At 59.1% G+C, this 26,170-nt stretch overlaps 3 protein-coding genes across 6 annotated transcripts in view; all 3 read right to left on the reverse strand.

Moving 5' to 3' along the window:
- Positions 1-712: 712 nt before the first annotated feature.
- On the reverse strand, positions 713-9,010 carry LOC130603690 (cytochrome b-c1 complex subunit 1, mitochondrial). Its single transcript, XM_057417645.1, has 13 exons — positions 8,892-9,010; positions 8,320-8,460; positions 7,791-7,877; positions 6,712-6,841; positions 6,330-6,528; positions 5,637-5,716; positions 5,384-5,499; positions 4,847-4,990; positions 3,963-4,123; positions 2,885-2,970; positions 2,310-2,398; positions 1,690-1,765; positions 713-890 (listed from the first exon to the last, which is right to left on the reverse strand). Exons 1-13 carry the CDS (start codon positions 8,961-8,963, stop codon positions 826-828), a joined length of 1,446 nt encoding a protein of 481 aa, XP_057273628.1. The 5' UTR covers positions 8,964-9,010; the 3' UTR covers positions 713-825.
- A 372-nt stretch (positions 9,011-9,382) lies between these two features.
- On the reverse strand, positions 9,383-15,548 carry SLC26A6 (solute carrier family 26 member 6). Of its 2 annotated transcripts, none has more exons than XM_057417641.1 (20): positions 15,377-15,548; positions 14,114-14,268; positions 13,712-13,851; positions 13,517-13,627; positions 13,083-13,255; positions 12,833-12,997; positions 12,593-12,745; positions 12,344-12,426; positions 12,109-12,256; positions 11,899-12,012; positions 11,718-11,795; positions 11,495-11,590; positions 11,307-11,413; positions 11,155-11,224; positions 10,911-11,003; positions 10,728-10,832; positions 10,083-10,268; positions 9,894-9,948; positions 9,514-9,635; positions 9,383-9,432 (listed from the first exon to the last, which is right to left on the reverse strand). In XM_057417641.1, the coding sequence occupies exons 2-20, from the start codon at positions 14,239-14,241 to the stop codon at positions 9,409-9,411; spliced, it is 2,151 nt and encodes a 716-aa protein (XP_057273624.1). In that variant the 5' UTR covers positions 14,242-14,268; positions 15,377-15,548; the 3' UTR covers positions 9,383-9,408. The 2 variants fall into 2 exon arrangements, with proteins under 2 accessions (XP_057273624.1, XP_057273625.1); XM_057417642.1 differs by lacking the exon at positions 15,377-15,548 and adding an exon at positions 14,563-14,640.
- A 2,701-nt stretch (positions 15,549-18,249) lies between these two features.
- CELSR3 (cadherin EGF LAG seven-pass G-type receptor 3) overlaps positions 18,250-26,170 on the reverse strand; it is a 29,059-nt gene continuing 21,138 nt past the window's right edge. Inside the window, exons 22-36 of one of the 3 annotated variants that reach the window (XM_057417638.1) lie at positions 25,969-26,149; positions 25,539-25,706; positions 25,090-25,216; positions 24,714-24,920; positions 24,438-24,612; positions 23,915-24,027; positions 23,526-23,605; positions 22,802-22,928; positions 22,106-22,219; positions 21,825-21,961; positions 21,614-21,720; positions 20,879-21,052; positions 20,552-20,752; positions 19,123-20,194; positions 18,250-18,457 (exon numbers count right to left, since the gene is read on the reverse strand). In XM_057417638.1, coding sequence (XP_057273621.1) covers positions 18,430-18,457; positions 19,123-20,194; positions 20,552-20,752; positions 20,879-21,052; positions 21,614-21,720; positions 21,825-21,961; positions 22,106-22,219; positions 22,802-22,928; positions 23,526-23,605; positions 23,915-24,027; positions 24,438-24,612; positions 24,714-24,920; positions 25,090-25,216; positions 25,539-25,706; positions 25,969-26,149 — 3,011 coding nt within the window. In that variant the 3' untranslated portion in view covers positions 18,250-18,429. Of the gene's footprint in view, positions 18,458-19,122; positions 20,195-20,551; positions 20,753-20,878; positions 21,053-21,613; positions 21,721-21,824; positions 21,962-22,105; positions 22,220-22,801; positions 22,929-23,525; positions 24,028-24,437; positions 24,613-24,713; positions 24,921-25,089; positions 25,217-25,538; positions 25,707-25,968; positions 26,150-26,170 lie in introns of those variants that run through there. The other 2 variants (XR_008973244.1, XR_008973243.1) reach the window with 2 other exon arrangements.

Here is a 26,170-nt window from a genome sequence, read left to right on the forward strand (position 1 = left end):
GAACTGGGAAGCTTAAGGTGAGAGGTAACATATCCCACAGAGGCTCGTAGCAACAGCTCCAGCTTCTCTCACCATCATGACAACCACCTCCACCGTCCTGAGGCAGCACAAGGCAGGGCTGGGCTGCTCGCCCTCACCAGCCTCTAGAGCTGGTGGGACCTCAGCACCCAAAACTGTCTGTAACTGACTGGGGAGAGAGGGGTGGCACAACCTGCCCCCTCACCACAACAGGAAGGTCCCCAACAGCCAGGCCAGTGGGACTGGCTGTCACCACACCCAGGGGCAGGAAGAGAATCAACCTTCCACAGACAGGTCCCGATCTCCTTGACAAATGGGAGAGCACAGAAGTCCCCTCAAGGCCCTTTGCTCTTCGGTCTGCACAAACAGCACTGCCACAGCCATGCTGCTGCCTGCACAGAAGGGCACAGTGAAACAGCCAGAGCTACCCTGGCAGCCTCATCCCAACAGAAAGACTTCCTTCAAGCAGCCTAAAGCCAGGACCTCTCCCTCAGCACACTGCCAGCTCAGGACAGAGGAGGTGGGGCTGCAGATAGACACCATTCTAGCATGAGCCCTGACAAAGCCAGATTGTGGTCCAGTAACTTATCTATTTGGCAAGATTAACAGTAACTCACACATGACCCAGCAGGACACAGCTGACTCAGGCAGAACCAGCTCCGTACAGGATACGTTTATTTTATACATTTAACACCGAGAAGATGTAGTTGTTAGGACTCATCTTGCCCCTGGGTGCACAAGACATTCAGGGCCAGAGGGAACCTGCCACAGTGCACAGCTTTACCATTCCCACTGCAGGGACACGTCTTAGAGACGGACCCAGTACATGCCACTTCGGATGCGGTTGTAATCCAAGAGCTGTTCGATGGGACCTAAGTTAACAGAACAAGAGTTAGTCACCAGAAATGGAGCCAAAATCCCTGCACAGTTTCCCATGGTCTTAAAGCAGATGGCACCAGAGCAGACTGTGCTCACTGCCCAGGGCAGCTGTGCCCAAAATCAGGCGACTACACTTCAAACCTGCACCAGGAAAACCAGCAGGTACCATCTCCTGACACACAAACTGTTATTTCCTCAGAGTAAGTTGTTTCTGGCACTGCTCAGTACAGCTCCACAGGCAGGTATGACTCCCAGGGAGCCACCAAGTCACTGAGACTCTGGCTGGTTCGTTTATTTCCTGTTCAAGAACTGCCTCATTTTTCCAAGCGGCTCCGTTCTGAAGGCCAGAGGAAACAGCCGCCTGGAGGAGGGGAACCCACAACACACAGGAAGGAGGCAGCAGAGCAGAGTGAGCTGCTCAGGCAGGTTTTCAGAGAGGAATTTGTCCTTGGCCAGACAGACATGCCAGAGCAGCACAAGGGAATCAGGTCCCTTCACTTCCCTTACATAAACCTGTGTGACCTCAGTGTAAGGACACAGGGCAGGCATTGCCGGGTGAGTGAAGAGGTGGAGCACAGCCAGAGCTCCTGCCACCTCCAGCATGGGCAGTGCTGATCCCCTGGCAAGCGCACCCTGGCACATCTGATGGGCAGAGGTAGGACAGCAACGAAGAGCCAGAGCAGTTATATAGGCCAGAACAGACACAGGAACTGCCTGCAGCTCCCTTCCATTCAGCTCTTGACCCCTGCCTCGTTTCTGAGCTCCCATGTATCAGCTCCCACAACTACTCACCAACTGCTGCAATTGCTGGGCATTTGTCATAGATGTATTTACTGCAGACCTCTCTCACCATTCTTGCATCAACAGCCTAATAGATATCAAACACACAATTAATGACCCTTCTGGCAGACCTGCATTCCCAAAGCTGGAAGTTACTGTTGCCATTGCACATCAACATCATCAAAAAGACACCAGCAAAACCTTGGGCCATGTGCACCAACTGCCCAGCTCCTGTTTGTGAGAGTGGCTGATGTTCTACACAGAATACCCTTGTGAGGGCATGGAAGACCAAAATCTGAAGCCTTCCAAGGGATACAGTGGCTGCAGAATTACACAACCCTTATGTAGGCCACCTCCAAGAAAACTGTTAAAGGAATTTCATGTTGTGCTGCTTAACTCAGGTAAATGCCCTCTTTCTGGGAGGGACTGAATGCAGCCACAGGGACACAGGATACCCTGAGTCTATGCCAGATTCTGACACACATGTATCAGTGCCAGTGAGTTACCTGCCTCGACTCCAGGCAGCTTCACTAAGGGATAAGTAACCCTCATGTTATTACAGCAAACTGACACCAGCAAATGCCCAAACCAACCATGCTCAGGTACCCCCAGCAAAACAAAGGGATACCTACAGCAATCCTGGCATCCCACTCCTCCAGAGGGATACGGCGTCCGTAGTTTAAGAGATGGCTGCCAATATTCTCACACACTGGTGTAGTCCCTAGATGTTGAAAATAGCACAGTCATCAGAACAGAAAGCCTCCCAGACCTGCACAGTCCCATCATCAGTCAAAGCAGACAGAAGAAACTCCAGCCATTAAACTGGCTCTCAATGAAGCAGAACTCGTAGTTGCCACTACAAGCAGCTCCAGCAGGAGTTCAGAAATCCAAAGATTGCTTCATTGGTCTCCAAAGAGTTCCAGCCAGGGCAGGCCAGTTTGGGGGTCTCAATTCTACCTTCACCACATTATTTCCTCTCAGCAATGGAATAAGTAGAAGTTTACAGAGTTGGAGCTAACCTGGAGCACAGCAGGCTGGGGTCAGCTGCTTTCACAACTGGCAGGAGGAACATGGAGCAGGGCAAGGGAAGCTTTGCCTAGTGCCTGCCAGCAGTACTGTATGTCTGGCAGAGCTCCTGCTCCCCAGGAGAGACACAAGTGGTGACCTTCTGAAAGCTGCAGTGGGCAATCCAGAAACCAGAACATACCATCCAGTTGAGCCACCATGGCATTCCGGAGATAGTTCTTGGCTCTCTCCACCTCTGACTCTGTGGTACTAGTGCACAGGCGCATCCTGGAGAGGAGATGGAAAAACCACCAAACCTTTTAAATGCTTGTCTGCTCTAACAGAAAGTTAAATCCTCCCTTTCCCAGGCCCCTGCAGAAATAAGCTACTGTCAGCATCACTTGTCCTGCAGCCTTGAGACTCATCCTTGAACACAGCTAAGAAATGGGAAGCACTGAACAGCAGGAGGCAAGAGCTCAAGCCTGTAGGCAGGGGCTATCAGCCAGCAGGTTATACAGAGTTACACTCCAAAGGTTGAAGTAGCTCTGCTGCTGACTCTGGTGCACCCATTAGGCACAGTGACAAGCAGCCTGCAGTACACTGCCACAGGAGCTGGAAGGTGTGTCAGTATTGCCAAGCATTGCAAGCTGCTATGGAAACTGATGCTGAAAGAACAAGACAGCTCCACAGAGTCTGCTTGGAATCCAGCTGCTAAATCCCTTCCTCCCCTGCCAACTGCAATGTCTCTGGGGCTAGGGCTAACTCCATCTGCTCCACACACAGCATGGCTCAGCTCTGAACTTCAGATGTAGCCTCAAACCACCACTGGGATACACACGCACACAGTAAGATGGACAGAGGCCCCCAAGCACTGGCATGACTCCAGCAGCGGGGCATTTATCAACCACAACACAATGGTCTGAAAGAACTCTCTGCCTGCTTTGCTCAAGTTTAACAAGACAATGGAGATGTCTTTAGGCACCTGGGAAAGCCTTGTCTCTAAGGAATGATCTCACTTGTCTATGGAAAAAAAACCAAAGCCTCACCACTAATACTTGGAAGCACGAACAAAGACCTGAAGAGCCCTAAGGGGATTAAAACAGCTCCTCAAAAGCCACATCCTAAGACATTTAAAGAAACCACTTACAGGATCATGTAACCAGAATGCAAGTTACCATAACATTCATAGAGACACAGCTCTCTGAAGAGCTAATGTGTTCCCTCCCAGGTCCATCTCCCACAAGAGTGTCAGGTCTTGAAAAGGAACTTCTTGTACTCACCACTCCCCCTGAGCACAAAACATCATGTCATCTATGGACAGGGGATCCGAAACAAAATGGAAACCGAAGAGGCCAGTGTCAGAGTAACAGGTGTTGAATGTCTGGAAACTGTGGCAGAGATTGTGCTCCACAGCAAGCACAGCCAGCCTGCTGGACTGATTCTGTGAACAAGAGATGCCATCAGCCACTTCAGCTTCCTCACTGCTCAAATTCTTTCCAACTGAGCTGTTTTCACAAAGACCACAGACAAGACAGAGCGGAACACTTTGCTTAAGGAGAGCTTAATTTAGACCCTTCATGTGGTCAACAGATGAGAGTCACTGGTGGAGAAGTCACAGACAATGGCCTAGGAGTCCATCCAGCAAAACCATTTCCTTTCCCAGGCTCCTGAGGAGCTGGCATGCACCATCATAGGAGTGGGAGCAAATGGGAAATGCATGGTCTCCCAGTATCAGAGGTTAGCACAGTTAATGCTGGCCAGACAGATTCCAGATGAGAATGGATCCAATATCAGGTTTTAAACAAGTTCCACTCGCTCTGCAGTTGAAAAGCAAGCTTGACACTACAGACTACTCTGTCCTGCTTCCATCACCATCCCCACTGAATGGTTAGTTTGTGAGGGCAGACATAAACTGCTCAGAACTCATCAATTAAACCTCTTCCTAACTCAGCAGAGAAGGTTCAGTTTAGCTGTCAGCAACTCCTCTCAAAACTGTGCTGGATTAGCCTTGATTACTTGATTACACTGTTACCCTGCTTCCCAGACTTGTAACTGCTGCACAGCTGGGAGCTAAGCACAACATAAGGCATCTTCACTTACGGTCTCCAGAATACTTGTATTAAAAGGCTCCAGGCTCTCCCTGTCACACTGACAAGCCTCTTACCTTTCCACCTCCAAAAGTGCGGTCATAGCGTCCCATGATAGCATTGGCCACATTGAGGACAACGTTGTCTGGATTAGCCCATCCTGGCCCCTCCACAGCAAGAGCAATGTGGGCAACGGGCAGGCCATCATCTCTGGCACGGATCTAGAACATGAGCAGGGGAGAACTGCATGAGTAGTGGCTTTGCTGCAGCCTGTGCAATGCCAGGCTGACAAAACGGGGCACCTGATACTACCCCAGTGAAATTAAATAGTCTCGGGCACTACTGAGCTAAACCAGTTGCTCCAATAGGAGTTTAGGAGTTTTTCAGCAGATGATGTGAGCAACAGCCTCACATTCCTAACGGAGTTGGGTCCCATCTAAAACCCAACACGCTGCGGCAATAAGCCCAAAGAACAGAACAGGGACACTACCAAGATGCCACATCATCAGCTTCTCAAGAGATACACAAACAATTTCTCTTCTGAGCTGCAGCTGTAACTGCTTCACATTCAGTCAACAGCTTGGCAAGAGCTGCTTGTTTTGTGCAAGCTTTACCTCACTCCCTGTGAAGCGGCAGCGCGGGAGGACAGGCACAGAATCCTCTTTGTACTTAAAAGGCACCCCACTGAAGTGCTGCTTAGCTGCATCTAACAGCTCTTTGTGGGAAATACCTGGCAATGGGAGAGACAGTTGCAGTCTTAAAGCAGCTTAATTTAACAGTATTTTACATTAAAGGTGTGTGACAGGGGTTTGAGCATCAGCCTGAAGATACCCAGGCTTCCCAGAATCACCAGGATCTAGAACTCACCTCCAGCAGCTGCCAGGACCATACGAGGTGCCTTGAAGTGATTATCAACATATGAAGCTAGATCTGCTCGAGTCAGATGCCTAGAAAGAACAGAGAGAGAGACCCACTATATCAGCATCTCTGAGCCGGGAGGGATGAGAAGCTTAGGAGAAGCAAGTTCACAGTACATAGACAGCAGGGATGTTGTCGATTCTCTTAGTTGTGGGCTAACAATGCTTTTTAGAGGCAAGACTGGTGTTGGTGTCTTCCCTGTGCACTAATTCCAGAACACAGAAAATGGAAAATGGTGGCCAAGGTAGAGAGTTAAGAAAAGACTTTGATATAGCCTAGAGAGTGCTGACCCTGGTCATGGAGCTAACAGGCATGTATGCTCAAGGCCACTGCTTTAATGAGTACCCCATGCTCTTAACCTAACAGCATCAAACTGACAAGTATGGGAGAAGGTTCAACCTGGCCCCACCAACCTCATGCCTTCATGAGGGGATTCTAAAGAATGTGGACAAGCACACTGACTGTCACTAGCACCAACGGGGCAGCACAGCCATGACACAGCGAGAAGCCCATGGGCACAGATCGCCTCCAAGTACAGACTGGGGCTGCCTCGTGCAGTCACCACTGCTGACAAGCTGCAGTTGTGCACCCCAAGGACCAAACCCACGGGCTGTTTGCTGCACCCAGCCTGCTGATGCTCACTTGATGTTGTCTGTGGTCCCCTCGACAGTGTGGGCCAGTGGTGTGCCCTGGAAAGCAGTGGCGTGCAGGTAATCAAAGGTAACAGCCTCCATGTTGCTGTCTATTTCTTTCAGCTCCTGAAGGATGACACCACGTTCCTTCTCGACCTGAGAGTCCTCCAGGGCACAGTTCTGCACGATGTCAGCCAGAAGCTCGACAGCTGTAACACATTTCCAATGTTAGCAGTGCTAATGCTCTCTCCAGCTACCAACTAGAACCTCCAATTTACCTCCCAGCTACTTTGCTCCCTGGCCTGTTGTTAGAGGGGATGCTGGTGGGAGAGAAACACAGGCACATGCATTTGCTTAAACTCCAAATGCAGCTCTGTCCCCGGCCACCCTACCTTTGGGCATGTCCTTGGACAAGGCCTTTATGTAATAAGCAGTCTGCTCACGGGAGGTGTACCCGTTCAGGTGAGCACCCATGCTCTCCACCTCCTTCTCAAAGGCAGCACCAGGACGATTCTTTGTGCCCTAAAAGAATAAACACAATTATGAAATGAGCAGATTTCCCTCTCGGGCAGAACTAAAGCAAGGAAAAGAACAACAAAAACCTAAACCAAGAAAACCTGTCACAAGATTCATGAAAGGCAAGAGCAAGTGCAGAAAGCAAGAGAGTTAACACTTGGCTTTACAATACCCAAAGGATGTTGAAGTGTACTTTGAAAGACCAATAAAAGCCCAGCGGGGAAGCAGAAAACCTACACGAAGAGACAACACTGACTGAGGATCACATCCATCAGTAGGAGCAGAAAACTACTTCTAACACAGAGCTCATCTCTTAAGGAGCAAGCCAGATGCTGCAGCTTCCTATGATGGCACAGGCTGGACTCAAGGCAGCAAGTCCCAGGCTCAGACACCTCCTGCCCTAGGGCTGTTCTGTAGACACACTGGGAGAGCAGTAAGGGCTGTAGCCTCAAAACTTTGCTGGTCCTCTAAGAAAACCAAAGGAAAATAAATGGCTACAGGAAATGCTGCTTTGAGCTCTGCCTGCTAACCTGTTGTATAACGTGGTCATCTGTGTGTGCACCACAGCAGCTGGGCCAGCCAGGGACAGGAACCACAGCAGAGATTCAGTCTCACTTGGTACTTATAACTTTTTTTCCCTTTAAGAGGGGAAATACCAACCAGTTAATAAGAATTACATTAATTCATGCATGCTTGCAAGTTGTCGCATACCCAAAGAGCATCACACAGACTAGGTACCTTTTGAAGTTTATTTCTATACTACGTGCAAAGTCTCTGGGATTCAGATGACCCAATTTATGCTCTTAATAGCTACAGCCTCCAAAGCGAGAGCTCAATAGATATGCACATTTGGAACTGGATGATCTTTAAGGTCCCTTCCAACCCAAACCACTCTGTGGCTGTATTGAGAACAGCTCTCCAGGACTGCTGTGCCAGACCCAGCAGAGCTCTTTACCTTAAAGGCCAGATGTTCCACGAAGAAACCAGCCCCGTTGTTCTTCTCATTCTCATAGCGGCTGCCCACCCCGATCCACACACCCACCTATGGCAAAGGCATCGAGGACACATGTCAGGAGAGGAAGCAAACAGTGTGCTCAAGCCTCAGGTCACAGATACAACTGCAGGGACAAGAAGTCTGTTCCCAGGCACTGTACCAGTAGCACCAAAATCAGAATAAGCACCAGCAGCTGTTTCCTGTGCACGTTTTGGGTTTTCACAGAGCAGCCTCACAAAACCCTCTGCATGAGGTGTAACTCCTCCTGGTCACTTGCTGCTTGCACAACAACAGTGAGGCTGAGGAAACCTGAACTTGACTACAGGCTTCATACAAATCCAGACTAGAGCTTTCCCTGCTCCATCAGCCCCACCAGTTAACAAAGAGGCAGGTTGGCCTCTGTGAAAAGCTCTGGTTCCGGTAGGTTTGTCACTCTGCAGCAGGCAGGGCTGAGGGCTCCAAGCAAGCCCTTCACCTGCCTCGCACTCACCGTGCATGTTGGCCCGGTGGATTCCTCCGAAGCCACCCGGAGGCCGTTTTCCAGAGTGGTGACCTGGGTCTCGGGGACGTTCTGGAGCGTCTGAGCATACGTGGCAGCGCCTCGGTTCCTTGTCAAAGTCAGCACAGCTGCCTGAAGGAGCAAAGGCTCCCGTCACCGCCTGCCCCGAGCAGGGCAGCCCCGAGGGCGCAGGCTGGGGGCACGCACTGCCCAGAGCAGCTCTTTCACGGCTGCGCTGGGAAGGTGCCGCTCGGTAACCGGTGCCTGCAAACCCTCCGCAGCGCCGCAGGTTCCGGGCGGGCTGACACCCCCGGACAGAGCGACGGGAGCCGGCCAAAGCCCCGCACCACGGCGGCCGGCGGCACCCGGCAACACCGCCCCCGACCCGGCCCGGGTTTCCATAGCGACCGCCGCCCGGCCGCCGCGTCCCCGTGACCTTCCCAGCCAGTAGGCCCGGCAGGGTCCCTGCCCTCGGGGTCTCTCGCCGCGGCTGCCGTGCCCGGCCCGGCCCAGCCCTGCCTCCCACCGCCGCCTACCGCCGCCGCCGGGCCGCGGTGACTCACGGGGGGACGCGCACCCCGCAGCAGGGCCCGCGCGGCCGCACCACCGGCCCGGCACACCGAGGAAGCCGCCATCTTCTCCTGTCGCGACCGACCGCGCGCGGCGCGCCTGCGCGGCACCGGGGCGGGGCAACGGCGGCTGACGGGCGGAGACACCGTGAGCGGAGTGGCCCGGGCGGGCGGCGGCGCCCCCTGGTGGCGGGAGGCCCCGGGTGCGGGGTCCCGCCCGTACCGCGCCTTCAGCCGGTCCCGCAGCGGGTCCGGGTGAAGAGGGGCCGCAGGGGGGCTCAGGCCGAAGGTTTATTGAGGAAAGTGCATTAAACGGAGCCCGGGGAACGCTGCCCGCGTTTACCCGCGACGGTTTCATCCCGCCCCTCCGCCGGGTCTGGCCCCAGACGAGGCCCGCCGGTGGCACAGGAACGGGCAGAGTCCATAGGGGGCCGATGGGGCCCGGGGTGCGTCGGTGCCATGAGGGTGGCAGGTCCCGGCTCAGCTCCGCAGATGTCCTCCTCTTGCGGGGCTACATCCTGGTGCTGAGGTCCGGCTGCGGGGTCACACGGGGTTCACGTGGCGGCCCCCATCCGTCACGGGGACGGGGATGGGGACCGTGAGTGCTGGCGCTTACCGGGGCCGGGCGCTGCTCCCTGCGGGCGTGCTCCGCGGCGGCGTGCACGGAGGGGAAGAAGCAGTGCTTGGTGATGGATGCGCTGAAGAAGTTGCCCCTCTCCAGCTGGGCGAGGACAGGCACTGTGTGCAGGGACAGTACCTGAGGCTATGGCACCCGGCTCAGCACCGGACCCACCCTGTGCTGCGGGGGACACCGGTACCACCAGCGGGGACCCAGCTGCCTCGCTGGGGGCTGCAGGTCCATGGGAACCTGCAGCACCTCTGTCGCGGGACACCCCCGCGATGGGGACACTGGAGGGAGCCCCAGGCCAGCAGCGGTGACGCAGAGGTGGGCATGCCCGAGGGGTGGGTGTCTCTGCAGCCGTTGCCATCGCTCACCTGGGCAGCTGGCAACGAGAACGTCCACTTCTATCTCATGGAAATCCCTGAAGATCTGCAAACCGGCAGGGAACGTTCCACCAGGGAAAAGGAGACGGGCAGCGGTCTTCGGGCCCCCACCTCCGGCGCCACGGGGATGCCCTGAATGGGGCTCCTAACCCCCCCAAGCTCCCCCAGCCCCTCCCTTACGTTCTTCAAGATCTTGATGGAGACGGTGTCCACGAAGCTGACGGGGCTGAAGTCCAAGATGACGGTGTGGAAGCTGGGCTGCGGCAGCCCCAGGGTGCGCAGGGTGGGCGCGGGGGGAGCGCCGCCCTCCTCCCCGCTCAGCTCGATCACCGCAACGCTCGGCCCGTTCTGCCCATCCTGCGTGTGCTGGGAGGGACGACACCGGCCTCGCTGCAGGGGGGCCGGGCAGTGTCCCCCCGGCTCACCTTGCCCTGGCTCTTGGCCGCATCAGAGCACGGGCAGCGGGCGCTCCGCTCGCACCTTCACCCACTTTCAGGCTCTTTCCGAATGCGTCAATACCCACCCCTCTACCGGTGCCCTTCTCTGAGCCGGGCTCATTAGCTGGCACCCGGACACCCTTTGTTCCTGCTCTTAATTGTGATTAAGTCGTTAAATGGCCAATGACTCACTGGCTCCACCACCTAATCATTAACGGCCCCGATTTCCCCACCGACCTTGGGTGTGCCGCCGAGGCCCGGCTATGCCCCAGTGCCCCTTCTCACCAGCATGGCCCAGCCTGAACCGGGACCCTGCATGGGCAGGAGGCTGGGACCAGGAGGAAACAGCACAGAGGGCAGTGGCAAGGTCCCTGCGGCAGGGAAGCACCTTTTTCCTCTTTGCCATCTCCTTCTCTGCTTTCTTCTGCTGTTTCTTCAGCTTCTTGAGGGCCTTCTTCTTCTTCTCAATCAGGCGGTCCACGTTGATGCCACTCTACAAGACGATGTGCCCCATCACCACTCTGGTGCTAGCAGCAGAGACATGGGGGGGTTGGCATCTTTTCCTTCGTACCTTCTTCTTCAGGGCCTCGGCATACAGCTCCACATTGGCGAAGTAGAGGGTGGAGGAGGAGTGGAAGATCTTCACACCAGGGACCTCCTGTGCCTTAGGGAGATGGGGAGGTGATACCCCAGGGACAGAGCCCCTGCTCCCCTTCCCTCCCTCCCCAGCTTGCCCCCGCTCTCTTCCCCAGCAATCAGCCCCTGGGGTGCTGCACCCTCTCTGCAGCGGAGCTTCTCCCCACTCGCTATGTTACCATCTGGTATTGAGCCACATCCCTGTAGACATCAGTGTTGGGGATGCGCCCCAGGATGGAGTAGTGGGGCCTGCAGGAGCAGAGCAGGGGCCAGGTCACCACAGGCCCCCCCACCCCTGGGCCCAGGCCCCAGCCCCAGGCCCAACACTCACAGCTGGGTGCGGAAGATGACGGTGAGCAGCCCGAAGGCCACCGAGGCCCCCAGCCCGATGTCCAGGTTCAGCATGAGCGTGGCCACGAACGTCACGATCCAGACGGTCTGTGGGGGGGGGCATGTCAGTGATGGCACCTGCAGGGAACCTCCCCAGGGCCGGGGCCCCCCTGCAGGTCGATGCCTCACCAGGTCCACCCGGTTGGACTTCCAGAGCATGCGGATGTCTTTGAACTGCTTGAACATGCCGTGGAGGTTGATGATGATGATAGCAGCCAAGATGGCCTAGGAGAGAAGGCCCTGCAGCTATGAGGATGCTGAGGGCAGGTCTAGGGAGGGCTCTTGCTGTTCCCCTGCCGTGGGATGGGCACAGGGGTGGGACATGGTGCAGAGGCTGTGGGACCAGATGTACCTTGGGCAGGTCCCGGAAGAGTTCTCCGATCTTCAGGATGGTCACCAGGATGACCAGGGATGCGATGACACCGGCTACCTGCACGGATGGAGGGCAGGAGGCGAGGGGCATTTCCACACTGCCCGCTGTGCTCCTTGCCCCATCCAGCCCCACAGAGGGAGGTGGAGCTGCCCAGACCCACCTGGCTGTTGCCCCCCGTGCTCTCCTGCACCAGGCTCCGTGACATGGAGCAGCTGATGGCGAAGCACTGGAAGAAGCCCCCCAGGAAGTTGCAGAAGCCCAGTGCGATCAGCTCCTGCAGGGACAGAGGGGCAGTGGGAGAGCCATGCATCGTGCTGCGCGCACAGGCTTAGTGTAACCAGGGAAGGGGCCCTGCGTGCCGGAGCATCACCTGGTTGCTGTCCACTTTGTAGCCGTGCTTCAGGGCAAAGATCTTGCCCAGGGAGATGCAGATGGCGTAGCCCACCACGGCGATGGCGAAGGCATTGCCCACCACCTGCCCAAAGTAGCTGACATTAGGGACAACGGGCGGCTTCAACCTATGGCCAAGACAGGGAGATGGGGCTCAAATGGGGGTGCCATGGGCATGTGGGGCCCCCGCAGTGCCTGCAGTGCTGGCTCCTCACCCACTGGGGATGTTGCCCACGACGGAGACACCAAACTTGGCGTTCAGGTTGACACCGTAGGAGATGCCAGTGGAGATGATTATCTGGGGAGGATGGATGGAGTGAGGCAAGGCCCAGAGCAGGACCAGAGGAGGAGGAGGAGGGGATGGGTGCCCTGGAGCTGCACTTGCTGAGGCACCCATCCCACCCTGGAGGGGACAGGGCCACCCACGGCTGCGTCCCCACAGGAGCTGGGGCAGCTCTCGGTACCGTGATGAGCTCGATTGGGATGGGCATGGGGAGCTTGGCGGCGAACTTGTGGTTGAGCTCTTTCACAATGTAGATGACCACCATGGCAATGATGGCGGTCACCAGGGTGCCCACGTTGGTTTCTGGCAGCTTCCGGCAGATCTCAATGACGGTCTAGAGTACACAGCAGGGAATGGGCTTGGGGCAGCCCCAGGGCAGGTCTGGGGGCTCTGTGAGCCCTGGGGGTGAGCAGTCCCTCACCACGAACAGGGAGAGCGGCCCCGAGTGCTCGCCCAGGGACACCCCGAAGACGTTCTTGAGCTGGGAGACAAGGACATGCACGGAGGCAGCTGTGGTGTAGCCGCGCACCAGCGGGTCCGAAAGGTAGGTCACCACGAAGCCGAACTGCAGGAGGCCCAGGGCCACCTGAAGGGGAGGAGGCAGAAGTGACCCACAGCTTGTGGCCTGGGCCACCACGGGCCCCGTTCCCAGCCAGGCTGGGGCCCCTGACCTGGAAGATGCCCGTCAGGACAGTGATGGTGGCCACCAGCTCCACGCGGGCTGCGTCCCGCCGCTCCTCATTGACGGTCATGTTGCTGCCGTTGATGGACTCCAGGAAGTTCTCGCTGGGCAGCAGGGAGTCCGTCAAGCTCCCAATCATGACAGAGATGACAGCGAAGGGGCCTGAGGACAGGCAGGGAGCACAGGGTCAGCACCAGGAGGTCTCTGAGCTCCACAGATACCTGTGCCCATGGGCTGGGCTCACCACTCACTGTGCTTTGGCTCTGGTTTGGCCAACCACCTTCTTGGAGGGGCAAAGTAAAGGCGAGAAAGGTCCCCTCCAACCAGTGATGCGGCCATGCTGTGCCATGGATGAAGGCTTGCCCCTCTCATCCTCGCTCCATCCCCACCATCCCTGTGGGAGCGCGTGGTCCCTCAGCTTACCCACGGAGTTGTGCCTGGACGTCCCGAAGAAGAAGTAGAGGAAGACGGGGTAGAAGGAGGAATAGAGGCCGGTGACGGGGGGCAGCCCAGCCAGCAGCGCGTACGCGAGCCCTGGACACGGAGCAGGGACACACGTGAGGGACGGCCCAGCCTGGCCCCGCCACAGGACCCCGGCAGCCTGGGTCTGGCGCTCACCCTGGGGCAGGTGCATGATGCCCACGCTGAAGCCCGAGGTGATGTCCCCCAGCAGCCAGTCCTTGAGCGGGTACCGCGGCAGCCAGCGCAGCACGGGCAGGAAGCGGAACAGCAGGGACTTGGCGGTGGAGGCCGAGCATCTGTGAGGACAGAGCCGGAGCCGGGCTGAGCACAAGGGCTCAGGGACATCAGTGGGGGGAGCAATGGGTCCCATGGGAATGCAGCTCCATCCACTGGAGCTGCGTGTCCATTCTGACAGGAGGACGGGTGCGGACACGGGTGTATGGGCTGGGGGGAACCAACCCCTGGGTCCGCACTGTGTCCACCACTGGGATGGGGCAGCCGGAGCCAGGCTCCCAGTGGCCGTGGGGCTGGGGTCCCGTCACATGCCCCCAGTCCTACCTGTTCTTGTGGAGGCAGCGGCGCATCGAGGGCTTGGCAGGGGGGTTCCGCGGTGCCACCTCCTCCAGGTCGGCCTCGCTCAGCGCCCCGTGGGGTGCCCGGTGGCTCAGCACCATCTCTGCCGCCATGGCCACCCGGCCCTGCACGTGCCAGCACTGTGGGACAGCAGGAGCAGCTCAGCAATGCCTGGCCCCAGCACACCCACAGCCCCGCTCACCCCATGGAGCCATCAGCCAGGATGGGCCCTGAGGCCAGGGGTGCCAGGATTTGGGAATGGGGCAGCAGCCAATGTGAAGGCAGGGGGGAGCTGGGACCCTGCGGTGAGCACTGCCCATCCTGCCCTGTGCCAGCCATACTGACCCACACAAGCCTCACTGCCCCACACCAGCCCCACTGCCCCGCTGGGCTGCAGGGGGGGCTCCCCCTCCATCTCCTCCCGCAGGACCTACCTCGGTGCCAACCACCCTTCTCCTCCGCGTGCTGCAGCACAGCCACCGAGCAAAGCCCAAACCACCCCATCCGCAGACTTTGTCCCTTTACACATGAGGGGAGCAGGAATGTCAGCCCCAGCCAGTGCCACGGACCTGCCGTCTCCCACCGGCGCCCTCCCAGCCCCTGCACTCACCGGGGTGAGCTGAGGGCATGGAGCAGCGGGGCTGGGGGCTGCCCCTCACAGGATGGGATGGGGGAACCGAGGTGTCCCTGCCCAGATCCACAGCCCCAGAGCTGCCCCCACGCTGACCCAGTGGGTGGGTCCTGAGATGCTCACCCACAGGCAAGCGGCCTCACGAGCCACTCGTGGGGTGCACAGACCCCAGCCCCCTGCCCTGGTGGTCCCCACTTGCTGCCAGCCCGGCTCCATTGCCTCATGGATTCACACCAGCCTGAGCCCTGAGACCCGGCTCAGCCCCTGCTGCTGCGCTGGCTCCCCCGGCTGTAGCAGGCCTAGCGCTGTCCCCATGGACACCCCATCCCAGGGACTGCCCTGCCCACTCTTGGCTCCCAGCTGCAGCCATGGCTCCAGTGCCACCATGCCCCCAGTGCCGGGCACAGGGATGGATCTGCTGCTGCTGCTGGGTACCCGGTGCCAAGCACTCACCTCCCCAGGGCACCTCTCAGGGAGCAGCCATCACCCTCCTGTGCCCCCCGCGGGTGCCCCCTGCCCACCCCATGGAGCAGGGGCTGTGCCCAGGGCAGGGAGGGGCCTTGCAGCCTCCAGCTACCGCATCAGGGTGTTCTCCATGGGCCCCGAGCCCTGCTTACCTGCAGGAACGGGTGTGCTGCGCCCTGTGAACTGCCCCGCTCTCCACAGCACACGCAGACCCGGCCGTTATCTTGTTCCAAAGGTCCCCAGCGGGTACCGGAATCCTGCTGATCCCATCACACCTTCCTGGGCTCCACCGTGACCTGGTACCGCTGCAGGTTTTGGAGGATTTGAGTCACGCTTGGCCCATGCCCATGGGGGCACGGCACTGGAAACATGGGCACCAGAGCTGGGCTGAGCGGTGCCAAGGTATGGGGTGAAGTCAAGGGGCAGGATGGGAGCTGGGGAGTCCCAGGTGCCCTGGGCAGTGGGATGGGGCTGGGACAGGCACAGAGGGTGACACCGGGACCGTGCTCACCGGGGTCAGAGCCACTTGTTCCTATCATTGTCAGAGGGGGACAACCCGTGGCCACCCCCTTCCTCCCTGTGGGTCACAGCACGATGGGGTACCACAGCAGCCACACGCAGACCCCTCGGTCTGCCAGCAGCGGGACCAATCCTGCTCCCGCATCCTGGCTCTGCCATCCCACCCTCGTGCCCATGGTCCCACCGCGGCCGGGCAGTGGCATGTGGCTGCTGCTTGCCCATCGCTTCTCCTTCACCCGGCACCACAGGGAGGCTGTCACAGGCTCTGCCCCATAGCGCCCGATAGCGCTGGGCGCTATTTACTGCCTCCTTATCGCTGCTCCCGTCCCCACCCTGTGCTGCTGCTCCCTGCCCCACAGCCCCTCACCCCCCACCCCTCGCCCCTCGCCTCGGGCTGCCGCAGCTCCCAGCACCGTCAGCCTGGACCCTGTGGCTGCCCTGGGCTGGGTTGGGCTCAGGCCGGTGCCAAGGACGGAGTCGAGGGCCGGGGGGTGAGGGCTGGTGGCGACCCTTGCCCAGGCGCCGTGGATCAATCCTGCCCTTTGCTCACCTGCTCCTTCCCCTCCAGCAGCAGCGTGGGGCAGGGATGCAGGCACCAGGCTCGCGCCGTTCTCGTTCCTAGCCCACAGGTGCAGCCGGGGCCGCGCTGCCTGGACAGTGGATTTATGCCCGTGGCCTCACCCGGCTGCTGGCCAGGGGTGCTGGCAGCTCCCGGCTGGGCCCCACAGCAAACCACAGCCCTGCGGCCCCACAGAGCTGCCAGCCGGGGCCAGCACTGTCACCAGCGCAGGCACAGCCAGGTTCAAGCAGCACGTGAAGCCCCAGCCCCCAGCATCGCCTTGAGCCCCAGCCCCAGGTGTGGGTGCAGGACAGATGGCAGTGAGCCCAGCACCACTTTATAGACCTTTATTTCCAAATCTGGCGCTTCCATGATACACTTTTACACAGCCGGGGCGAGGGAGGGCACAGGCATCTCCCTGCCCACAGCACTGGGAGATGGACAGAGGAAAGAAACCAAAACCAACCAAAGCCCCCAAGGAAACAAACCCAAACCAAGCAGGATGCTCCCCAAGCCCAGGCCACAGCACTACAATCAGGGAGGAAGCCACAGACTGACTCCTGCTCCTCGCCCGGCCCGGCTCTGCGGGGGCAGCCGCCAGCTCCACCGCTCGCTTCTTTTTGGCACTTGTCACTTGCTCCCCATTTGGCACCAGCACAAAGAGCCCTGGACCCGGTGCGGCAGCAGCACGGGCCCAGGACCGTGGCACGTGGGAGGGAGCTTGCTCCCGAAGGCGAAGCCGGGTGGCACACTGGTCCCAGCAGCATGTAAACATGGCAGCAGGCCCTGTCCCAGGAGCGGGGCACAGCGAGCACCCAGCCCTTGTGTCCCCTCCATGCGAGTGGGGCCGTAGCCAAGGATGGTGGCACGGCAGCAGGGGCTGCGCGGGGCTGTAAGGCAGTGAGGAGCAGGGAGCAGGGCACCGTGCTGGGCTGGGGTAGGCATAAGGAGTGGTGTCAGCCCATGGCAGCACCAGGCAGCCGGGAGCAGAGGAGCCGCCCGTCAGCGCAGCCTGAGTTCCCAGAGAGGGCCAAGTGCTGCTCATCATCGCCTCCCAAAACCCGGGTGCTCTGAGCTGGGGTCCTCTGCAGCCGCAGGGATGTGGGTACGTACACAGAGCCCGCAAGGAACCTGCTACACAGTTCCTGTGGGCAATGCCAGAGCCCAGGGCTCCTGTTCTTGTGGCTATAAATCCCCCATAGGGCAAGTGCCAGCTCTGGGACCAGCCCAGCCCGCTGCTGAGCAGGGCTGTGGCCACCCAGCTCCTCACCGGGACCCACAGCCGAGAGGTTTGCTCTATAACACAGGTTGAAGAGCACAGCACACAGTGAGTAAACCCATGTGCTCACTGCTCAGCAAAGACAATGCTCAGAGGGGTGGGACCATCCTGGTACAGGATGGGATCGAACAGCAGAGAACACAGGTCCCTAACATGGAATCTGCTGCTGCTGCGCTCGTTTGTGCTCTCACTGACCCACAGCCCCGCTCACAGCCCTGGAGGGGTCCCAGAGGAGGGCAGGGGAGGACTGGCTGTGGGGCTGAGGGACCCCAGCAGGGAGGGTGGCACCAAGACACGTGTGGAGGTGCAGGGCAGGAGGGCGGCTGCCCTGCCATAGGGCCGGGACAAGGCAGTGCTGCACAGAGCGGGAGGGCTGCCCCGCACGGCGCCCCCGGTACTCTGGGATCACGGTCCCTGGTACCCCAGGGAGGCGGGCAAAGGGCTCTTGGTGAAACAAACACTCCAGGTCCTGGGAACAGACCATCCGTAAAAATAACCATAGAAATTTCTCTTCTCTCTGATTACAAAGATACAAAAAGGTAGAAAACCCTCCCCCAACCCACGTCCGGGGCTGCCCCTGTCCCTGCCCCCCACCCCGCATACAGAGAGCCAGGTCCAGGGTGGGCTGGAGATGCCACCCTCACCTAGCACCTTCACACTGTACCCATCACCCCAGGAAGGCAAGGGTGGGGGGCTCCCGGCCCCCTCGGGCAGGGACAGGCAGGGCTGGGCTGGGGTCTCTGACCACCACCAGTTCTGGCCCCTGCCCGTGGGACACCAAACCTCAGCTGGCAGCGCCAGGCGAAGGGCCCTGCGGCTTCCATCTCTCCCATGCTCAGCTCCGGCCCTCAGGAATGCCCCTCGTTCCTCGTGATCCTTCTCGGAGGGAAGAAAAGCAGCGTTTAGGCCGTGGCATCGCCCCCGGGCTCCAGCTGCCTCCCAGCCATGCCAACGGGGACAGGGCAGAATCCACACCTGCACTGGGGCAGCAATAACCATCTCCGAGTCCCTAAGCTCAAGGAAAGGAATCAGAATCCCAGACTGGTTTGGGTTGAAAGGGACCTTAAAGCTCATCCAGCTCCAACCCCCTGCCACGGGCAGGGACACCTTCCGCTGGAGCAGCTTGCTCCAAGGAGGGATGGGAACGGGAGCGATGCCAGCAGGGAGCAGAACTGGAGGGGAAGGAATGAATGGGACAGGGTTCCTGGGGAGAAACACGGCTGGGGCAGGCAGGGCTCCTGCAGGTCTTGGGCTCCCTCCTCCTCTCCAGCCTGGCCCTCGCACACGTCCCCTCACTGTTACTTCAGCAGTCCCCTCCAGCAGCCCCAGCTCCACCGATGTGTCTGCTCGTGCTGCAATGCGAGCACCCAGAGCTGCTGCTCCTGAAGGTTCTCCTGCCTGCTCACTGCTCCAGGCCAGGAGACGACTGGCCACAGGGGCTCCCCCTCCCACCGCCCACTCCCCCCCAAGCCAGCCCCTCTGGGAAGAGGCCGGGCAGGCAGGTGACACCCGAGGCCTGGCCAAGGAAGGGACAGACTTACTCTGAGTCTGGCGACAGCTCGGAAATGCTGTGGGAGGTGGTGGAGTGAGGCGTCGAGGGGCACAGTGCGGAGGGCGTCGAGGTCTGCATGGCAGAGGCGGTGGTCTGCGGGCACGAAGGCGTGCTGGAAGATTGCACCGAGGACAGGACGGAGGAGTTAAAGGAAGCAAGGATGGAGGAAAGGATATCTAACTGTTCCGTGGAAGGGTGTCGGCTGGGCATGGCCTCCAGGGTCTCTCGAGAAGGCTGCCTCCTTGCCAGCGGCTCTAGGCTTTCCCTAGAGAGCTGCCTCCGAGCCAGACTCCCCAGGTTGTCCTGCGAGGGATGCCTGCTAGGCACTGTGTCCAGAGGCTCTCTGGAATTACATCTTCTGGACAGAAAGTCCAGCTGCTCCCTTGAAGTTTGTCTAGCCGATGCTAGCTGGTCCCTTGAAAGCTGTCTTCTAGAAAGCAAATCCAATTGTTCTCGAGAAGGATCTCGACTTGGCAACGTGTCTATTCGGTCTCTGGACACCTGCCTGCTTGGCAATGTGTTTAGCCACTCTCTAGACACCTCTCTGACTGGCCCACAGTCTAGCTGCTCCCGTGACCCAAATCTGCAGGGGAAGGTGTCCAGGTGGTCTCTGGAGCCCTGCCTCCGGGGCAGCGTGCTCCCGCGGTCGCGCTGGCTGGGCCTAGCAGCGAGCAGATCCAAGGTCTCCCTGGACCCATGTCTGCTCAGGACGCTCTCCAGGTGCTCAGAAGAACCATGCCTGCTCGGGATGGTGTCCAGCTCCTCCCTGGAGCCACGGCGGCTGGGCACGGCTTCCAGGCACTCTCCTGAGTTGTGCCTGCTCAGCTGCTCCCGGGACATCTGTCTCCTCATGAGCATGTCAAGCTGCTCCCGTGATGAGTACCGGCTGGCTGGCTGCGACAGGCTGCCCGCCCCCGAGTAGATCCTGCCATAGGAGGCGGCAGGGACAGCCCTGTGGCCCAGCGTGGAGGTCTTGTACCAAGTCAGCTCGTTGGTCATCCTGCCGACGGAGGGCAGCCCTTGCAGAGGAGGAGGGTACTGGAGCCGGTTCTTCAAAATCCCTGCACCAGACAGAAAGAGAAGTCAAACTTTGCCCAGCAGTGAGAAGAGCACGAAAGCTGGGGGAGATAAGCAATACCTCCCCAAGGATATCATAGAATCACAGCACAGGTTGTGTTGGAAGGGGCCTTAAAGCTCATTCATTTCCAACCCCTGCCACAGGCAGGGACACCTTCCACTAGAGCAGCTTGCTCAAGGGCCTGTGTCCAACCTGGCCTTGAACACTGCCAGGGATGGGGCAGCCACAGCTTCTCTGGGCACCCTGTTCCATGACAAGACGGATCTGATGCTGAGCCTTCAGGACCACATCAACCTGATACAGGCAAGGCCACCCTTGCCCATTTGCTCCAGGCTGTTACCTTTCCTTTGCCGTTGGGTCTGGGTGAGGGAGTTTTCGTCCCCACTGGTCAAGGCCAGGTCTGGCTGATTATTGTTGGCTGCATCCTTGTTGATGTCAAATCCCAGCTTCCGCTCAGAGCCCCACTTCTGCAGGGAGCAGGGGTGCACCTCACACTCGCCCAGAGCTGGCCAGTACGACATGAGCTCATTGCCATCCACGTCTGGCGAAGGACAGAGCAGAAGGGGAAGAGGGAGAGAATGTGTGAGCAGCACTCGAAGGCACCACAGGACACAGCCAGGCCCCAAGGCCTGAGCTCAGCCCTTCCCACCGGAGCCCCGGGACCTGCCTTTGGGTGCAGTGTTGGCGGGGTGAGTGAGGAGCCGCTCACTGTGTGCTGAGCGCTTTGCCCCTCGCTGGAAGCGGCCCCGCAGACGCACATTCTCCTCGCTCTCTGAGGATGGGATGGAGAGGCTGCGCTCCTCGTCCAGGGACAGGTCACTGTCCGAGTCAGAGTCCTGGTCTGTAGGGACAGCACGGTGGGGGGACATTTGGGATGACAGTGGGAGAGGTTCCCGGTGGCAGGGCCAGGCAGGCAAAACACTCACGAGGACCCAGCCTGCCTGAGCCCCACTGACCTCCCCCCGGCTATGCCCTGCGCCTGCTGCTCCTCCTTGAGAGCAGCCTCTCTCTGCTCGCTGTACCTCCTCCTAATACAGCTCCAAATAGCCATAAGATCCCCTTTGCCTCCTCTTCCTTCAGGCTGAGCAAACCCACCTCCCTCAGCCTCTGCTCGCCTGTCTCACGACCCATTCACTGGCCTCACCCTACTGAGTCAAATGTCTTGTGCTGTGCTGGGAAGCTCAATGTCCCCAGCAAACTCACAACAGCCTCTGTCCTCTCCTGCCTCCTCCATTTCTAGCTCCTTGGGGACTGCCTTTTGCATCTGCCTGGGAGGAGACTGCTAAAGCAGCACGGTAACTGCCTCTCTCTCCTACCCAGAGCGCATTTGGAAGTCACCACTGAACACAGAGTGAAAGAGGTAACCACACAGCCACCACGCAGGCATGGGGCTGAACCTTACCTCCCCCAGCATCGCGGTGGAACATGGCCACATCAATGTCCGTGGGGCCGGCATGAGCCAACAAGCTGTGATCCAGAGCAGAGCCCTGCCGGGCCGTCACGTTGTCTCTGAAAAGCAGGATGCCAAAGGGTCACAGCGGCAGGAGCCTGGCTCTGCCCATGCGCTCCCCCTGGCACCCAGAGTCTGGCTCTGCCGGTGCCGCGGTCCCTACCTGAGGTACGCGCGCTGGCTGGAGTGGGTGCGGGCCGAGCGCACGCTGCTCACCGAGGAGATGGTGGAGGCCCCCAGGGTGATGCGGATGAGCCCGCTCTCCTCGAACAGCGCTGTGTTGTTGTAGGCACTGGGGCCCTGGCGAGGCAGGGAGAGGAGACAGGGCACGTGCCCTGTGAGGGAGGTGCGGCGGCATCCCAGGAAGCGGGACCATTCCCGTCAGCTCCAGTCCCAGGCAGGCAGCCTGTCCCCAGCCCCTGGGCTGCTCCTGCTGTCGCCTACCTGCGTGCTCCTCGTGGCCTCCTCGCTGTGCCCCTTCTTGCTGAGGCAGGCCAGCTTCCAGGCCTCCCGCACCTCCTCGTTCAGCACGCAGAACAGGACCAGAACAGCCAGCCCCTGCGGGAGAGACACCATGAAGCAGCCCCTCGCTGCCAGCCAACCCACAGCGCCAGCACCAGGACGGGCCCTGCCTCCTCCGTGGTCCAGCACATCAGCCATGGTGGGCACCAGGCCTGGGATGCACCAAATCTCTCCCCAGTGCCTCTGCAGTGGGCAGGGGTGAAGGAGGACAGGCTGGGTAGCCCTGGCTAGCAGCAGCCAAGGAGCCCCTCTCAGTGTCCCCTGCAGCAGCATCAGCCACGGCGGTGGCAGGAGGTCTGTGGGATGCTGCTGTGGGTCGTATGTGGGGTGTTCAACACCTCCACTTCATGCTGCTCTCTTGCTCTGCCCTTGGAGAGTGTGGAGGCGCCTTCCCTCCAAAGATGGTTCTTGCTGCCCCTTAAATGTCACCTCTGAACCATGCACCTTGCAGCCACCTCCTGCTCATGCCGTGCTCACCACAGGCACAGCTGTGAGGAGTGGCAGAGTCACCCACTGCTGCAGGGGTGACAGTGGAGGGACGAGGACCCTGCTCTCCATAGATGCCAGTGCTCTCCTGGGCTAAGCCAAGCCCTCCCCTGGCAGAGCCTGGGCAGTTACCTGGAGGCTGCAGAGGACAGTGTAGAGGTAGTGGAAAGCCAGGACACTGTTGTTGACAGCCAAGAGGCCAAAGAGCCAGGTAGTGCTAATAACTAGAAGCAGAACAAAGGAGCTCCGTAACGTCATGCTGGAGAGAGAGAGACAGACAGACAGGCACAGAGACACACACCAAGAGGTTAGTGTGCATTGTTAATCTACATTTAGAGCTCACAGACAGAGATCCAGAGGGGAACATCCCTACATAGCAGCTCAGCTCCCCCCAGCTGCCAGACCTTCCCTTCTGGATCACACATGGCAAACACAGGGCCCCAAACAACATGGGTCATTTGGAGGCACAAAGAGTGGAGCCAAGCTCCAGGGCTGGCCCAGGAAGGAGCAGGGACAGGTCTCAGAAGGAGCATGTAGGAGAGGAGTAAGCATGGGCTGAGAGTTGGTGAGGGCAGTGTTGAATTCAAGAAGACACAGGGGTGGCTGTGAGAGCAGCCAGTGAAGTGGACACGCTGGCGGGACAGTGTGGAGATGGGGACTTAGGAACAAGAGGAAAGGACAAAGTTTAGGAAGGGTTAACGTGGCTGGGAGGTGTGGGAGAGGAGGGCGGCTGCAAGGCTGACAATGATGCACAGAGTGGCCCTCTGCGATGGTGGAAGGAGGAGGATGGTCACTGAAACTGCTAAAAACCATGAGCCACAGGAGCTCTGCTGGGAGCTGGGCCACTGATACTCACAGAACCGACTTCTTCTTGGTCTCCTTTTGGCCAGGGGAACAGGACATCTTGGCCACAAGCAGGAACATGACCCCATTCATCTGAAAGTGTTGGCACTGATTAGAAGCAGTGCCAAGGGCTGGGTCTGACCTGACATCCCCAGCACAGAGCATGGGCAGACCCCTGCTCTGCCAGGCCCATGTGAGTGTCCCCTCCTTTCCCCTTCACGCCTGAGCCATGGCCTCCCCTGGGTTTGACTGGAGTGAGGAGGGACAGAGCGAGGGCCCTGGCTGAGGAAGGACTGTACAGAGAACAGAGCAGGCAGTGGGCAGCCAAAGAAGGGGTGAGTGCCCGTGGTGTGCAGAAGGGAGGCAGGAGAGGGCTGTGGGGGAAACAGGACAGGGTTTTACCACAATGACGACAGTAATGGGGCCTGCAAAGCTCCAGACCAGCTTATCATGAATGGAAATCCAGCAGAAGTCAGGGTTCCCATAGCCCTCGGGATCCAGGCCAACAGCCAGCCCTGTGGGAGGATGGGAGAGGTCAGGTGCAGATCCACAGCAGCCTTGGACTTGTCCAAGCTATGTCTCATCCCACCACTGAAAGCCCCAAAGGGCTCTCTCTGCCCAGCCCATGGGCATTCACTGCCAGCAACAGGTCACTCAAGTACACAGGCTTGGGCAGCCAGGAGACCGTAACCACAAGCCCCGCAACCGCAGGAGCCCCATGCCCACCGAAGAAGCCATGGGGAGATGTGCTGAGGAATTACTTGTCCCCACTGGCCCTTGATACGTGGTCTCCAGCTGAGCACCACAGCACTGCTGGCTGTGGCAAGCCCACCCTCAGCTCCCCCCATAGGGTAAGTGAGTGGGGCAGCACCAGGGGGTCAGGAGGCTGCTGAGCACTGATGGCTGCAGGACGAGCAGCTCGTACCGGTGATGATGGCAGGCACCCCCCAGCCGATGGCGTAGTAGAAGCGCATGGCCCCGAAGTTGACGTTGCGAGCTTCCGTCTGCATGCGGTAGATGTGGAGGCCCTGGACGAAGAGCCAGGCGAAGGTGGAGAGGAAGAAGCAGTGGAGGAGGATGGCAATCACAGTGCAAAGAAACTGGGGAGACAAAAGCCATTCAGAGATGGTCCCACGGTGCCCATGGTAACTGCACCAACCACGCCTCGTCCCCACCCCATGTGCTTGTTCAAGCCACAGACCTGGTTCTCAGTGCGGTTGATGCCCAGGAGAAAGAGCAGCTCAGAGAAGAAGAGGGTGACTGATATGTTGGAGTGGATGCCACGTGTGTTGGACTTGAAGCCTTTGAGGCAGGCCAGGAAGGAGAAAGTCAGCAACAGAGCCACCAAAGAGAGAGACACCAAGGAATAGGTGACAATTGCCAATGTCTCCAGGTCACCTTCCAGTTGCTGCAGCAGCAGAGAACCAAAGGCAAACAGCAGTGTTAGGGGGAGGCATGGGAAGACTGCTGAGCTCACAAACTCTACTTGTGTCCCACAGGGAATTTTCTGCCTGTGCCTGCTTATTGTGGGCCTCAGTGGCTAACAGCCCCCTCCAAGCCCTTCAGGCCAGAGTTACCTCTCTGTGTGAGCTGTCCATCAGAACCCCAAAGGTGCCAAACTGGGAGCACTGGCAGTGCACGTGTGTGGTGTTTCGGTACACGAGCTCGCAGTCCCTGGCTGTCCAGAAGCCAGAGGGGTTGGTCCTGCAGCCACCAAAGAGCAGAGAGGAGAGAACACAGATGAGCAGGGTGCGAGGGGAATGAACTGCAGAGAAGAGGGGTGAATAGCAAAGATTTTCCACCAGCAGATACAACTGTGCTCCTACAGCTCAAGTACTGGAGCCAGAGCTCTGCAGTGATCCTACTGTGCCCTCCCAGCAGGAATGAAACCCCTGGCAGAGGGCAGAAACCCCACGTCCCAGTGCTGCCCAGGCACAGCCTGTCATGGCCAGGGCAACTCAGGGACTGCGGAGGCAGGTGCCTGGGAAAAGCAGCTCAAAGAGTGGCCTCGCCGTGCCCAACTCACGGGTTGGAGTGGTTCCACTGGACACAGAGAGGTTTGCTCCTGTTGGCCGTCTCCAGCAGGTGAAACTCCAGCACGAGAGGGGTGTCCAGGGGCCCCCGCAGGAAGGTGTGATTGCTGAACACGGACACACTCACGATGGGAGAGTTCATCACAGGATTCTTGGGAAGCCTGCAAGCAGCAATGGAGCTCTGCCATCAGTGTGCCTGGAGATGTCACTTTCAGGGACTCCTGGGCACCCCGGATGCACCAGTTCTGCCCAGGCCACACCAAGGGGTCAGGAAACACAGGGCTGAGCAACACCAAGGAGAGAACAGGCAGAGCACCACTGGGCCAAGTGCCTGGAACCAAACCCCAGCCACTGCCAGGGGAGCAGAGCAGAGCCCAGCAGCCCCTCTGCACTGGTGCTCACTGAGGGCAAGGGAGGATGTACCTGACACTGCGGCGATCCACCTGGTAGCGTGCAGGCAGCAGCCCCCCCAGTGTGCGGTACATGATGAGGATGATGACGGTGAGAGCAGGCTCGGGCTCCGGCAGCGCCTGCCCTGGGGAGGAGCTCTCCACTGTGTAGTTCCCTTCACCCCCAGCCACCGTGGGTACTGCTGTGGGGGCAGCTGAGGACACGGCCGAGTGGT

This window comes from Pezoporus wallicus, unplaced genomic scaffold (assembly GCF_028554395.1).
Source record: "Pezoporus wallicus isolate ANWC-B61680 ecotype Strahan unplaced genomic scaffold, APGP_CSIRO_Pwel_v1 contig_8542, whole genome shotgun sequence".
Classification (NCBI taxonomy): Eukaryota; Metazoa; Chordata; class Aves; order Psittaciformes; family Psittacidae; genus Pezoporus; species Pezoporus wallicus.